Raw genomic sequence first — 15,335 nt, forward strand, 5'->3', positions numbered from 1 at the left:
AATATACATTTCTAGTCTTAATTCACATATCTAAAATAAGAAATGCTGACTATAATATCAGAGACATGAGTTAAATTTCCTGATGACTGACCCTGCCTACATCAAAATATTCCATCCTCTAAGCAAAGGATACAATCAAGTACTTAAATTATATCCAACTTCCTGGAGCAGATTTTCAGAGAGACTGTTGGCTCACCATGCTGAGGTTCATTCAGCTGGTGAAAACCTTACTCCCAGGGAGCCATCATTTTCACTTACTCTGCAATGACACAGCTGGGTCTATGCTAATAGTAAATGGTGAAGTACCGAGATCTCAGGACTCCTGAGAATTCTGCCCCGTGGCACTTCCCATTTAATTCAACATCCTCACACTATAGAGAATTTTTAAGAAAAAGACAGATGATCCCTTGGGATAATCAGGCCTAAATTTACAGTTTATAGAGGAAGTTTGATGTTATCTGTGGAAAGGAAAAATGGGCTTTCATGGATCAAGACTCTATGAGTTAATATTTAAGGACATATCACGAAGAAGAAAACAATGGGCTGCAATTGATGCTTTCCATCTGACCTCTTTCTCTCTCCCTCTTTCTCAATCACTGTTTCATACTAGAAGACATGAATTCATGAGAGCCAGCACTAATGAAAAATGCACTAGAACTTAACTGCATTTCAGAGCTGCTGGTGTCAAGGGGACAAGTAATGTCTGTGTCTGTCAGAATGTAAATTAAGTCGCTTCATATGATTCAGTCTGAAGATTTAGAAAAGGGCATGGCCAAAAAAATGGCACATTCGCCAAATTTGATGCTTAATAAAGTATTTCTTATCATAGCAAAATGTTGATCCCCCATTACACTGCTATTATGCTGCAATAAATTGTAACCAACTCATTATAAATGATAGCGGACATTAGCAAAGATCATTCTCTGAAGACCCTGTCAGCCTTAGGAATATTTGAAAGCATTAGTTTTTTTTATTCTAGAGTTATTCTCTGGACATAAGCATTCTTTAAAAACGAAATATAAGAAGCCTTTGGTCTTTATAACTGGAATGTTTCAGTATCTCCATTATGGTGCAAAAATATCACGTGACAATTTCTAATGACATAATGAATATTTCTGTGTGCAACTCATATTCAGGACACAGCCTGCTCTATTGGTAACTTACTCAGTAAAAATTTCCATATAACCAATTTGTGATGGAAGTCACAACATTTCCTGCTGGGCTCTCTCGGGACCAGCAGTTAGGCAAACGCAGCAGTAGGTCCATTTGTGCCCATGTGTTGGTTTCCAGCTTGTCAGAATTCAGATCAAGCAGATAAATGTTCATCCTGAGACAAGCAGGGTTAGCACTGTGAGCAAAGCACTAAGTGGATGCCATGACCCCTGTGGTATCATGCAAGTCTGTAAAATCCCCTCACTGTAAGGCAAGAGCCTCATCACAGGACTAGTTGGCAATAACAGTAGGAGAGGATTTTCTTGTATTTGCAAGTTTAGTGTGGTTTCTCCTTTTTTTGCAGAGAAAGGATTTAGCATAATTCAGTGTCTCGAAGATACTTAGCTACTCTTTAGCTGGGTGTTACTGATTAATGTTTAGGCAGCTGAGAGAAATATGAGTTGGGAATGAATGTGAAGAGCTGCTGCCACATTCCCAAGGAGAGGGGGAGGATGCAGTGCAGCACTACCACATCTCACATGAGCTCAGGGTGTAGGTTGTTAGTCACCACTACACCATAAACACAGCTCACTAGGAAGACCCCTCTTGTTGCTGCTTTCAGGACATTGCTCTGTACTCTGGAAGTGTATGTACAATGTACAGAAACTTGCCCACATACAAGCTCATATAGAATAGCAGACACCCATACACACATCTGCAGGTAAACATCCATGAGCAGATTATTAGAGTTTGACCAAATTACTCCCATTCTCAACTACTGTACTCTAGGTCTGCTCTTTGTGCAGGTTTAAAGGACAGTTAAGACAGTTCAAAATATGTGAAATGGGCAAACAGCTTTCTCATTCTGAAAATGATTCTTAACTCTTAAAATTGTTTAAGGTTGAAAACAATAAGAGAGGGGAATTGAAGCCAGTGGTATTGACTGTAGGTACTCTGCATGTGCTGCTGAAAACTGTTTCAATTTGCCTCAGTTTTGATTTCTTAGCCATAGCACTAAGGCTAGTACTTTGAATACAAAGCAAAGGGCACAGTCCTTTCTGAAATAGCTACTACAGCTAGATATACAATTTTTCTAAAGCACTGCATGAGGTACATTTCCTAACAGCCCCACAATTTTAGAAAGAACATTTTAAAAAGCTTATCAAAATATGTTACATAAAAAATAAGATGAAGTTCAACAGAGACAGCGACATCAACTATTATCAATTTTGCTGTTGATTCTGCAACCTTATTTATGCACATTGATGCTTTTTCATGACAGATATGGGATATTGGACTCTGTAATCTGAAGATTGCCATATTAGTTATCTTGCAAGACATTCATTGAATAAAAGAGGTGGGAGAACATTAGGAGATATATTTTTACCTAACCTTGAGATAAAACTTAATTTTCTGTCTCCTTATCACCAATCTCTGGCGCAGCTGGCAGCTTATTTATTTTTTATTTTAAATGTTTAGAATGCAATTGTGCTCACTAGTTATCTTATTAAAAATGAAAGTAATCTGATTTTTTTTCTGTCTCTCTAGAAAGAAATAATTTTAACAGAATATCTTTCAGAAGTATTTTTTGCTGGTCTGTACTTCTGTCTAATCTGTGTGTGTGCAGAGCATTGCATGAAAAATGCATGCACTTAGAAGGCACAAAAACTAACACTACTTGTGCCTCAGCTTGGGCTGATAAGAAGTTTTGTACATTGCAGTAATAGCTGAATCTTGCATGCCCCTTTGCCTTTGCTGGCAAAATCTGCCTTCAGATGAGTCAGAAGCTAAACTCTGCCAGGTTTAACAAATGTCCACAGAGGATGAACAGATAGAATTATTTATTTCTATTAAGAATACCAGAGAGTATATTTTACAGGAAGTAATTTCATTATCTGTTGAAGTGCTAAGGTTCAGAATTTTAATACACAAGACTCAATGATGCATTAATTTGATCCACCTCATTAGCATCCAGGCACACTTAGAGAAAAATGCCAAAATTGTTACAGTTGGTTCCAGTCATCAAAGTGATAGGCCCTAAGGGGTTTAACTCTGTAATTAACAGATAGTATATATTTCATGAATAAGATGTATAATAAAAAATAGATAGTGTATAATGTACAATATACATAATGTATCATATAATGCATGATTACCATATAAAAAGAGGCAATATTTAAAATCATATTGCCATGAAGTAAAATTAGACCGCAAGTGTTTCAAATTTGATCACTCCATCTAGAAGAGAGAAAACTTAAAGAGAACGACAGTTTTACATAATAGGATACTTATTGCTACAGCTCAAAGAAAAGTATGAGAAAAAGATCAGGTGCACCTCATTTGTCTTGCTTCTGCAAATGAATATGCAAACAGCAGGCAGAGAAACTGAAGCAACTCTTACAAGCATACGTTCTTTTCTACTAACAGGTAAGGTCTCCTTTTAGATATTCTGGGGTTTTTTTTTTCACTACTTCAGCTACTTTTTAGAATGGACCAAGCTTTGTTACAAAAATGTGGTGAGACAATTTTTATCATTTCCTGGTAAACTCCACGTGGTAGATTTATGTACTGATTTTTGGCAATAGATCTCACTTACTGACTCACAAAAGACATCCTTATGTCTCATACAGCAAGTGCATATATAAGGAATACAAAAACACTCACATGTGGACTGCAAACACTGTCTATCAAATACAACCATTACCAAAAAAGACTGAAGGACAAAAGCCAAGTCTAGACTTCTTGCCAAACACATTCATATATTTGTATTCAGCAAAACTAAGTCTATAGAGAAGGATCACTGACAAATTACCTCTTGTTTAAAAATGTCTTGTAGACTGCATTATTTGCCTCCTATCACTGGCTGTCCTGACAGATAAAAAAGCTTAACTCCATCTCCATTTGAATAAACCTTATACTATTTAGCTACCTACTGGTGTCAAATGGAGACAAATTAACACCCCCTCACCCAAGCCCAGATGTTATCGCTTAAGTACCTGAGGAGCAATATGTATAAAGGCTGGCATTGGCTTATAGACACTGGAACACTGACTAGTTAAAACATTTCTTATAAATGACTGCATTGAAATGTAAGCATCTTAAATGGATTTCATGGAAATATTATGACAAAGAATAATTCAGAATTTAATTTATTAGAACCAGGAAAGGTAAAATGCCCTCCGAAATGACCATTATCATTCTAAAAGAACAAACTACTAATTATGAGTTTAGCATTTTCTTGCTTAAAGTGATTCTTAATTTTACATATACTATGCCTGTTTTCTACATGAAGTGAAACTTACCCTTACTATTTTGAATCTTGTGCTAACCATTGTGAAATTGTATTAGACATTTCAGTGCCTGTGTCTCTAGGATATATGGTGCTCTGTGTGATAAAAATAACTTAGAATAATTTTACTTAGCTATTAAACAATTATACTCATGTTCTCTTACAGCTAGAAGGTGGTTTATCATTTCTATTGCTCAACTTAAAATAGCTACTATTTATTTTCACTGTCTGAGAACCTCAACATGACTGGTAAAACAAAGATTCTAATTAGACTAATCTTTTCTGTAACCTGATTGTCTATTGTTTTCCAACTCAAACAAGATTTGAATTTGAAGAACATACACTGTGCTGGGTCTATGTAACTTGTAACAATTTTCTACCTTAATAGTCACACTGCAGCATTTGAAAATTGGCAATTATTCATTTTGCCATGAGCTGGTAACTGAAGGAGTGAAATTCTTATCTCTGAAGAATGGTATAGTAAATCATGGATTAGCAAAGTCAGGCATCCTCAGTGAAAGATTATCCTCTTGCTTACACCTAATAAAGCTAAGGATCAATATGGCACTCCTCATCACAATATACATTTTATGTTAACTTTAATAAATTTCATCTCTAGAAATAAAGTGTTTTAAAAAGAAGAAAACTAGCTAGCCTTTTAACTAAAATCATGTTATCAAAAATTTGACTCTGCAGAATCAGACAGAAAAACTCAATCTTCCTACAGACTTTCAACAAGTTGTGACAACATCACACAGTCATCTATAAATGCTACTTGTTAAAAATTTTGTATTTAAAATAAAATAAGATACATCTGTTTAAAAGAATACACTGTGTATTTTTCACAGAAAAGACCTCCACTATAAAACTGAGGTCTTTAGGCTGAGTTGACCATTCCGATTTTTCCATGATCTGTGGGGTAAGAGAGGCACCTCCATAAGACAATTCATCCTGTCCTCACACAAACATCCAGTATAGATGGGAGGAATTGTTCTCTGGAAGTTCTTTCTCTGTCTCTCTCCAAAGTCTTTATAGGGGCAATACTTTGGGTAATACGTAATTTTGTATAGCTAAGCTCAAAAAAGATGAATTAATCTTCTCATGACTTTAGCTGGAAATCCTGGTTTGTAGTAAGGTTTTGCTAGAGGTTTTTTTTTTTTTTCTTGTGCAGACTGACTATTTTGGCTTGGAGTTTCAGCATCTCACAGGCCTCTGGGAAGAACTCCTACTGTCTTTCACCTGCGATGCCGTCAGAGACACGTTTGTGAATTTGCTCCAGAGAGAGACCTGACAGGGAGTGCAGACTTCCAGTGGCTCCTGTAATAGCATTAGATCTCTGATGGGGAATGAGGAAGGTTGCTGTGAGGTTATTAGGCTTTCAATACAAGTGTGGGCAAGAACTACAGCAGAAGAGATAAAGGTAGAATCATTACAGCATAGTTTCAGATGATTAAATAAGGCTAGGAACCAAGCCAGTTTCTGATTTGGGTGGGGATTTTTTCCCTCTATAAGAAAATAACAGAAGCATTTCAATTTTTCCTGTTCAGATAAAGATATCTGAACTGAGACAATACCAATTCTACATATTTCCATCTCCTGAGTAGAGTTAACTATCAGCATACAATAAATATTCAGATTTTTGTATACACCTACGTGGTTCAATTCTTTATGGAAGCTATTTATAGTCTATAAAAAGTAAAGACACAGAAATCAGAGAGTTTGTTTATAACTGATAAGTTTTAGGAAGACATTAAAAACATAGTGTAACTAATATTCCATACCTGAGCAGTGGTTGCTTTGGATAAGAAGGTTGGTCACTGTTTTGGCATGGCTGAGGTTTTTTTGTGACTTGCTTATAAATATTCCTGGCAGTTACTCCGATCCATAGCATAGTAGAGAGTGTAGAATAATGCAGCACTATGCCAACCTAAAAAAAAGAGTGGACAAAATTAAACAACTCAATGAATGGATCAGTAAAACAAGAGTTTTACAAGAATCTTACTTCATAAGTCCACAAGCAAACAGAATTTTTAACTGAATTTATAAATGCCAAGAGTTTATAAATCTAAGAGTTGCACTTAAAAATGGTTATCTAATCTACCATAGATAGTATTATCTGTAATACCAGATGCTACATTAGGAAACCAAGACTGCAAAAACATTTGTTTTCTAAGAACCTGTTTAATGGAAACATTTTACGCCTGCATTTAAAGTGATGTGCACCTTAAGTTTCTGGTGCACTCTTTGTTAGCTGATCGTGACAATGCAATTTAAAAATTAATGAGAGGCCAGAATTTTTGCTTGCTATTACGCTATTTCCTTTATTTTTTCAGGAATATCCCACTGTAGTTCCCTCTCTGCTGTACACAGGCAAGGTTGACTTCTGGCAATGGCATCAGTGTTATTTGCCTAAAACCAGATTATTTTCAGACATATTTTAAGAAACTTATAAAGTTGGCCACAATTTTAAAAATTAAATGACAGCTCTTGGCATCCCCCCTTAAAAAGAATTATAAACTCTACTAGTGTTATTATCACTTTGTCTCCAAGAAACTGGTGTGTTTATCATTGAAAGCAAAAAAAAGTACAAACATCTCTAAAATGCTAACATCTTTGTTTTGTCAGTAATTGTTATTCATTACTATGGAAGCAGTAATTGGAATTTTATCCAATCTCCAGTGCTTTATTACATCATCTAAGTTTCCATCTGATTATATAAAATGAGGGTACCTTTGAAGCAATATCGTGACATTTTGCAGTGACAAGTAAAATATTGCTATAATTGGAAAGAACATAAAAGTTTAAGGAATACAGAGAATTGCTGAATAAAGCTAACACAAATCTATTATAAGGATTTATTTGAACCAGTGTTCATTTTTGCGCCACTTAAAACAAAATAATTGATGAGTAAAGAAAAAAATTTCCATGCATTTTGTTTATATTTGGTATTACAGCTCAAAACTCAAGGATAGCAGCAAATACCATCAACAGAAAACCCTTTGTAATTTTCTTTGGGACTTGTCTGTCATATTAGACAAGGGAGTATAAAGCCTTCATTGCTGTTGTTGCTTGAGGTAAAAGAACCAGAAATAAGAGAATGAGACAACTTTGTAATGAGCTGGCAGATATTGCCAGTTCAGGGACTGGGGCTGTCTGGTTCACAGGCAGCTTGCAGAGTTTCTGTAGGGACCATGAGAGGGGAGGGAGGAGGATGAGAAAGGGGGAAGAAAAGGGGACAGAAATAATGAGAAAGAACTGGAAAAAAATCTAGATATTTATTTCCTAACCTTTTTCTCATTTCAGCACAGCCCTGCTGCTATACATTCTTTTTTCCACACAAGTACATGCAATAATAGGAACAGCAGGAATGAATTCCATGTGAAAAGGCACCTTCATGTGAAATTTTGACATCATAGATGACCATATAGAGAGAAATCATCAGCCACTTAAATGAATGGAAGACCTAAAAATAGTACAACAAAACTTTTATTGAACTTTCAAGGAGGCAACTGAACTGACTGAAAACATCACTTATGCCACACCTGGGTCACATTGCTGTTTTTCACTGTGTGCTCATGTTTTGGCAACTGAGTTACTTCTGGCACATGGAAAAATTGAATAAACATGGGGGAGGCAAAAATGTTATCATCCCCTGTACTAACTCTTTAATGATATGCATATCTCTCTCAAAAAAAACCCCAAAACAACCAAACCAAAAAAACCAAACTCCCAGCCATTTACATTTCTTGCTTGAAGGAAACAAGGATTTATACTGAAGATACAGGACCTCCTTAGGACTAACATATTTGACACGACACATCAAAAGTGTGGAATTTGGAAGGCTGAGCTGAGCTGTTACTAGAATTTTTGCTATTATTCATCCACTAATAATTAGTAAAGAAATTCTTGTCTCACTTCACACTGAAAATTCAGTGTTTCAAAGTGCTGGGTTTTGCTCTCTGCCTCTTCCTTCCCCTTGTCTCCACACCAACACCAGTTATGTCATGGAGATGCATCTTCCTCACTGTTGTGCTTAGGGACTGTGACTGCACATTCTTTTGTCCCTTCCAGTGGGATCACCTCTTTCTAACTCTCTCAGGCTAGGAAGACATCTGAGCCCTATGGTAGAAATACATGAGATAGCAGCTCACAACACGAGAGGGAAGGATGAGGCTCAACAGAAAGACCAATGTGGCTTTGTTCAGTAAACTCTTTCCTGACTCTCTTAGCAAATGTAAACTTGAGGTTATGCATGAGAGGTCCAGGGTACAAATTTACCGGTGTGTATCTTGTTACTGGATTTCTGCCTCTGTAAAGCTTCAGAGGCCAAGAAATACACACAAATTAAATATCAAAGTGACAATTTCAAACTATTTTCACTGTTAGCAGAACTTCTGTATTTCACATAAAATTGTATGGAAAGGGTTGAGTTTTCCACACAGAATAAAGGATAATGATTGGAAACATTGAAGTGGTGACCCTATTTTTAAGGTTTTCCACTGATAGGCCAAATGGTACGAAAAAACTGCCAGGATACATGCATTGAAAACAGCACTGTACCTAATGCTCTTTAATAACCACAGTTATATGGTAAAAATTTTCTTGTTTTCTTGGATTCATTTTTTCCATGTCATGTGTTCTTAGAACTCTAATCTTTGGGAATAAGCACCAGCCTTTTGAATAGAAGATTATACTTTTCTTCAGTAAGAAGACGCTGTCTATTTGTGCTCCTCCAATGAATTTCAGTACCCTAGAGATAACTTAAGTTCCACATGACCAGGGTAATGACCAGAATACACATTTATGCAAAGCATTTTGGCACAAAAAGGTCTCTTGATCAGCTTTAACTTGCACATAAATTTCTTTGTTTTCCCCAAATTTTTAATTTCTTTTTTTTTTTCTAATTGTAATCATATTTCAGATAAGATTGTACTCCTTAATCCAGTTCTATTCAAAGAAGAACACAGATAGGCATTGACATTCTGGTTAAACTATTAACCCTGCTATGAAAATGATTCTTTTCTGTGAGATGAAGGGATTCAGGAATTTCTCTGCAGTCTGTAACACTACAGGATGTGAATATTTCATGGTCTTTAAACATTTAACATTAGCAAAACCCCATGCTCCCTTCTCAGGTAGAAAATTCAGAGCAAGAAGTTGAACTTTCTGAGTTGAACTTGTAGGCTACTGGCTAGTATGGAACAGGCTTTGCCTTGTTGAAGATTTACTGCCTTATAGAAGGGAATCCACAAGCAGCTTCATGTATGACCTTCATCAGGGACAAGGAAGATCTGAGCCTTGCCAAAGTTTACATGGAAACTTTTATTTTATAAACCACATAGGAGGTTCTTGGAGATGTGATTGAAGTGATCATGCCACTGAAATTAAAAAAATAAGATTCTGTCTCTCTCCATAACTTTTCTGCCTCCTGAATCTTGTGCCCAGAAGTCCATTGCTCATGCTTCAATGCGTTTAACTGATGATTTCATTCCCTAGCATCCATAATCTCATGGCTATCATGCTTTCCTGGAAAGCAGGAGCCATGAAACAGAAATCTTTGAGAGTACAGAACAGATGCCTCCCACACATGGGGAGTGATCCAGCTACAATTGTGTCTCCTTCTCTCTTGTTCTTTACATGAAAGGAGTGAGCTTCCTTCCGCCTTTTGAAGCAAACTAATCTGAAGCCCTAACTCTGGGAGATGGAAGGGTTCACTGGCTGGCTCAAGCACCTTTCCAGTAGTGTGTGTACTGCCTCTGATTTAGCCCCATCTGCTGCTCCTAAGACAACCTTTGACTTGCATGAAAGATTTTACCAGTAAACTCAAGAGTCTGGATTTGACAACAGCCAACATTCAGTGACACCCAGAACAGGATTTAAGGGCAATCTAAAGAGTCTGTAGAGTCATTCACACAGGAAATGTGCGAAGATGCAATCAACTCCTCTAGACTAGCACTCTTACATCAGCTTTCTTGTAAATCATAAAGACTGCAGGGCACATATGCAAGTAAAAGGTCTATACAAAATCCTCTCTGAAATAGATACATAGGTTTAAAAGGGGATTTTAGATTTTTAGATTCCATATAAAAATAAATGTCTGACCATTCCTGAAAAGACTTTTTCTGTGTGACTATTTCACCTTCAAGGGGATTTGAAGGTTCTTCCAGATATCACAGAAAATTGATCCATTTCCATAGCATTAATCCCTGATGTTTAAACCTAACCTGAAACTACTCATTTAGAGACAGAAGGTGATCCCAATGAAGCTAATTTAGAACCACCCTTTTTGGTTAAATTTGAAGGACAAAAGTTAACTCAGTCTGTTATTTCACATCGATAAGTATGCTGTAGTGAAATTTTTGTGGGAGTTTTAGGGATAATTACAATAGGAATGGTGGTGGTTGACTGGCTTTGATACCACATTTCAGTGATTAGGACAAAAAATACTTGCACTTGGAATCTTTCCCTATGCACTCGGGAAATAAAAAGTGAAAATTGCATTGCTGCAGGTTGTAGCTGTGCTTTGAATTTTAGCAGATTGAAGGATTCCTGTGGAATGGCAACTGATGGTGTTACACCTGTGGTACAACTAATATTTTAGTGCTGCTTGAAGCAGTAACATTTTCACAAATATATTTTAAGCCAAATATCAGGGTTTTGGCACCTTAGATATTAAATCACAGAGTAATTGTCTCAGGCTTATCACAGGACACAGGCACTGGCACTCAGAATTTTGAAAACCTTGCTGTCAGAAAGCAAGAAAGGATCTGTGGCTGGGTACAATGTTCTCAAAGTGAACAGTTTTTCAGCCTCTATTACCAGCTATTGGAACCTTGTCTTAGATTGTTTGGACTATTTAATCCATTAGCCCTGTCTAATTACATCAAACAATTTCTAGCAGGAAATAGAGGACAGTCTCCCTTGTGTGACCTATATCTTTCCTACACTGTAACTACTGATGATATTGTCTGTTGATGTAGCATATTGTCAGGTAAATAAATAACTTCATGAAACCAGTTAGCAGACATATATGAATGGTTCAATTCAGTTTCTCTAAGTGTGCATGTTTCTCTCATTATCAGAGACAGATGACACTGATAATGCATTTTATTAAGATACCCCTGTAGTTTATGTATTACTTATAAAAGGCTATTAATAACACATTTATCTCAATCAATTTTTCATTATAGCTGTTAATACCACGTTGTTACCATGCAAGCTGCAAAGTAAATAACCAGACAACGACTGGAACAACAGATGGTCATTTGTGACCATGTAATTACATGGCCATGGCTGCCCTACAAACTAATCTGCTACTATCACTTGCAAACTGCAAAGACAATGGTAAGTGATATTTCAATTTGCTAGAACTTACAAACTAATTATGACACAATACACTAGATATTGTGAGATCTTTCTCTCTCAAAATAATCTAGTGGACGACTGTGTTATTTAAATGAGTACCATGTAATGCACAGGAGTAGACTTCACATGTGGAACATCACAGTGCTTACAGACCCACATGTGCTGTTTACTGATGGTCATGCACAAGGATACACAAAAGGCTTCCAAAGCACCTCATTGAATACTAGAGTGATAACTCTTACACTAATTCTGCAAATTTTGCACTGACACTTCTGTGGGCTCCTGACTCTTGCTATTTGCACCCATCCAAGGCAGTCAGAAGAACTGATTAGTGACATGCAAAATATCTGGGAGAACACTGGCTAAACGAAGTGCTTTACTACAGGTAAATACCAACAACATTCATGAGCCCTGGTGCACTTCCACAAAATCTGAGAGGAAGAAATATTTACAGCAAACAAATTGCAACAAGCCCTCATCAGGCATTACAGAAGATGACTGAAACGACTCTCCTTACACATTGTACAGACTCAGACTTTATATTCAGACTTTATATTCAGAGCAGCTGGATCCAGCCCTATCTGTGCATCTCACAACACTACTGCCCCAAAAATGCTGAGGCAAGAGAGGTGAAACAGTCCAGCAGTACAAACAAGGGTCCATAAATCACAAGTAAGCTGGTCGGCTTTGTCTCCTTAGGGATCATCCAGAGAAGCCAGAGCCACCCTCAGGCAAACAGTGTATGTATTACACAAGTGAAGCAGTAACTTTAGTCCCACACATTCAATCCAAAGCACAGGATGGACAGTTTTCAACTATCCTGTACAGTAGAGAAATACTAAGATTTTCAGGGTTTTTCTTAAAAGAACCACAACAAAAACAAAAAAAAAGGGCAATCTTAGCCTCAGCGAACTTAATGCATTGATCACCCTCTTAGAGAAACTCATGTGACAACCAAACACTGAACCCTCCCAGTGCTGGCCTTTGAAAGACATGCTTATAACGATATATTTTGAAAAACTTAAGATCCAGGAACAAAACAAGAAAAGAAGGAGAACTGCCAATATTACGTTAAAAACTCATTTTCAAGTTTCAATTCTATCAGTAAGAATTGTTAAGACAGATACTTACAGCTTGACATATAATTGGATATTTAATGCGATTGATTCCCCCAGCAAAAACAGCAAATGTGAGAGCAGTATGGAAACAAAAGTTGAGAAGCATGTGCCATCCTTTTCTGCTTATTCGGATTGTGCTGTTGAAAAAAATCACATTTTAAAATTAAAAACACAACATATTTATTATGAAAACTACTATTTGGAAAAAATACTCAATTTGATAGAATAAAATTCTCTGATTGCTGAATACCTGTGTAACAATCTAGCCACAGGACAGAGTCTGACCTATATAGCATTGAAATAAATTATAAAAAGGTAAAATAAATGGTAAAAATCATTAAAGTCTACTGATTTAAAGTTTCCTCCACCAAATCAAGAAATTAAAGTAGAGCACTAAAAGCAAAAGCTTATTGCATAGCTTCACATATGCAGAACTTTAACAAGACATTGCTAAAGGATTAAATGGAAGCTGAAGACCAGAAGACATTGCATTAACTTCACTTATATTAATATTTAGCAGCTTCTACAGTACAATACATTCCTACTCTTTTAAATTGCTAATGGTCTTTAACCAGAAGTATGTAGTTAAGATGGCATTTATATAAATTTTTCATATAAAAGAAAACACAAGTTTTCTAAACCCAAAATTTAGAAGACAAAGAAAGTTTCTTTCATCCAGTGATAGTTACCAGTCTTCCAACCAAACTTGGTCTTAAAAGCCAATATGGCAAGTGTAGCTGACCAAAGTGCTGCTCAACTGGAAGTTGCCAGAAAGCAATTTGATAGTGTTCATGGTTTTATACTGAATTTTTGAGGCAGAAATCTTAGGAAAAGTGTGAAGAAAATTTAAACATGCATGTCAGGAAAGCTCGGGAACAGCTTAAGAAAGGTCGACATAAACTTTGTTTTGATTTCTTTGGTGTAAATCACATTGCTGCCATTACTATCCAACAGTAATTCAGATAATTTCAACTTATCTTTACAGTAAGGGTTGTAAAAATTGAAGTGCCTCAGCATCATGCTGACCATTTAATGTGTACTTAAAATGGAATTCTTACCTGTGATGGACAATGTAGGTGATAATGGAAGCAAACAGGCACAACAACATAACTGCAGTACATGCATAAACCACAGGGTGCAGAAACTCCCCTGGGTACTGGGGGAAAGACAGCACTGTCTTAAAATCCTATGGAAAGAACAAAATGATTTAACATTGTTAGGCATGTGTGAAACTGAGACTTCATTCCAATATGTCCTGTCATTTCTAGCTGTTCCCTTTCAAGGGCAGGAAAAAAAAAAAAGATGAACTTTTAATGTAGATACAGTTCATGAATTTACAATAACAAACTGCTCCTTCCTCATCTACATACAGTTTGCTATACAGAAATTAACCTTTTTGTACAAGCAGACATTTCCTAATTAAAAAAAAAAAAAAAAGGTCTGAAAAAATACAAAGAATATTACATTTTCCCGGCATTAGAAATATCTGGTCCTTCTGATAACATGAACTTTCTGAATGTATTTTACTAAGATATTAAGCGCAAAATATCAAATCACCATAAAGGTCTCTAAATGGCATATATATGGCTGCAGAACCACTCAGAAAAAAAAGTCATGAGAATACACCCAAATTATCAACTGACTCAAATATAATTTCCAGTTGATACAACTCCTGTAACCCAGTGACCTTCACACTTAGTTGCAAATAGTCTACTCCCTATAGTAATTCAAAAGTGACTTGCACATCTATATTAACAGCAGTATAAAGATCCATGCATTCCTTTTGGACATGTTAGTGCCTAGTGACACAATTCTTCATGAAAACCATAATGAAAAATTATCAATATCTTTGTAAAATTAACCTTATCAAATTCCTCTAAATTACACATTTAGAAGAACTAAATCTGGAGGTGTGATGGATGGAAAGCAAAAGTAGCCCATTACATAAAATAGAATATCTTCAGACTATCTGAATTAAAGCAAACATCAGACATTCCCTGTAATGCATTAAGCCACATTTGCTTGTGGCACTACATTTCTGCACACAAGCACTAAAAATTATACACAAAACTATCACCTGAGTGCAAACAAAGTGTCATCTACATGCCAGTTCCCATGTGCAGTGGCCCTAACTCTATAGTATAGTATATTCATAAAAATATATACACACCTGAGCATAGAAAAAGCTAAAATCTGAAACAGTACTGAATATGTCAATCCAGCAAACTCTAACATTTAAAATATTGGCATACATTTAAAAGATTTTTCTTATTTGTCAGTTTTAGGTTCCCTTAGAAGAAGATTCAATACATTATTTTCCAGAGGTGAAATCTTCCCTTAGAAACCTGAGAGTGCAATGCTAATACCTCTGTTTAATTGCATTTGCATGCAGAGAGCTGATTTCTAGCACC

General features: G+C 36.2%; 1 protein-coding gene across 3 annotated transcripts in view; it reads right to left on the reverse strand.

Moving 5' to 3' along the window:
- ADGRA1 (adhesion G protein-coupled receptor A1) overlaps positions 1–15,335 on the reverse strand; it is a 263,226-nt gene that overhangs the window by 26,381 nt on the left and 221,510 nt on the right. For all 3 annotated transcript variants that reach the window (XM_069019776.1, XM_069019777.1, XM_069019779.1), the window contains 3 exons: positions 13,983–14,110; positions 12,938–13,061; positions 6,223–6,368 (listed from right to left, as the gene is read on the reverse strand). In XM_069019776.1, coding sequence (XP_068875877.1) covers positions 6,223–6,368; positions 12,938–13,061; positions 13,983–14,110 — 398 coding nt within the window. The remainder of the gene's footprint in view (positions 1–6,222; positions 6,369–12,937; positions 13,062–13,982; positions 14,111–15,335) is intronic.

This window comes from Aphelocoma coerulescens, chromosome 6 (genome assembly GCF_041296385.1).
Source record: "Aphelocoma coerulescens isolate FSJ_1873_10779 chromosome 6, UR_Acoe_1.0, whole genome shotgun sequence".
Lineage (NCBI taxonomy): Eukaryota > Metazoa > Chordata > Aves > Passeriformes > Corvidae > Aphelocoma > Aphelocoma coerulescens.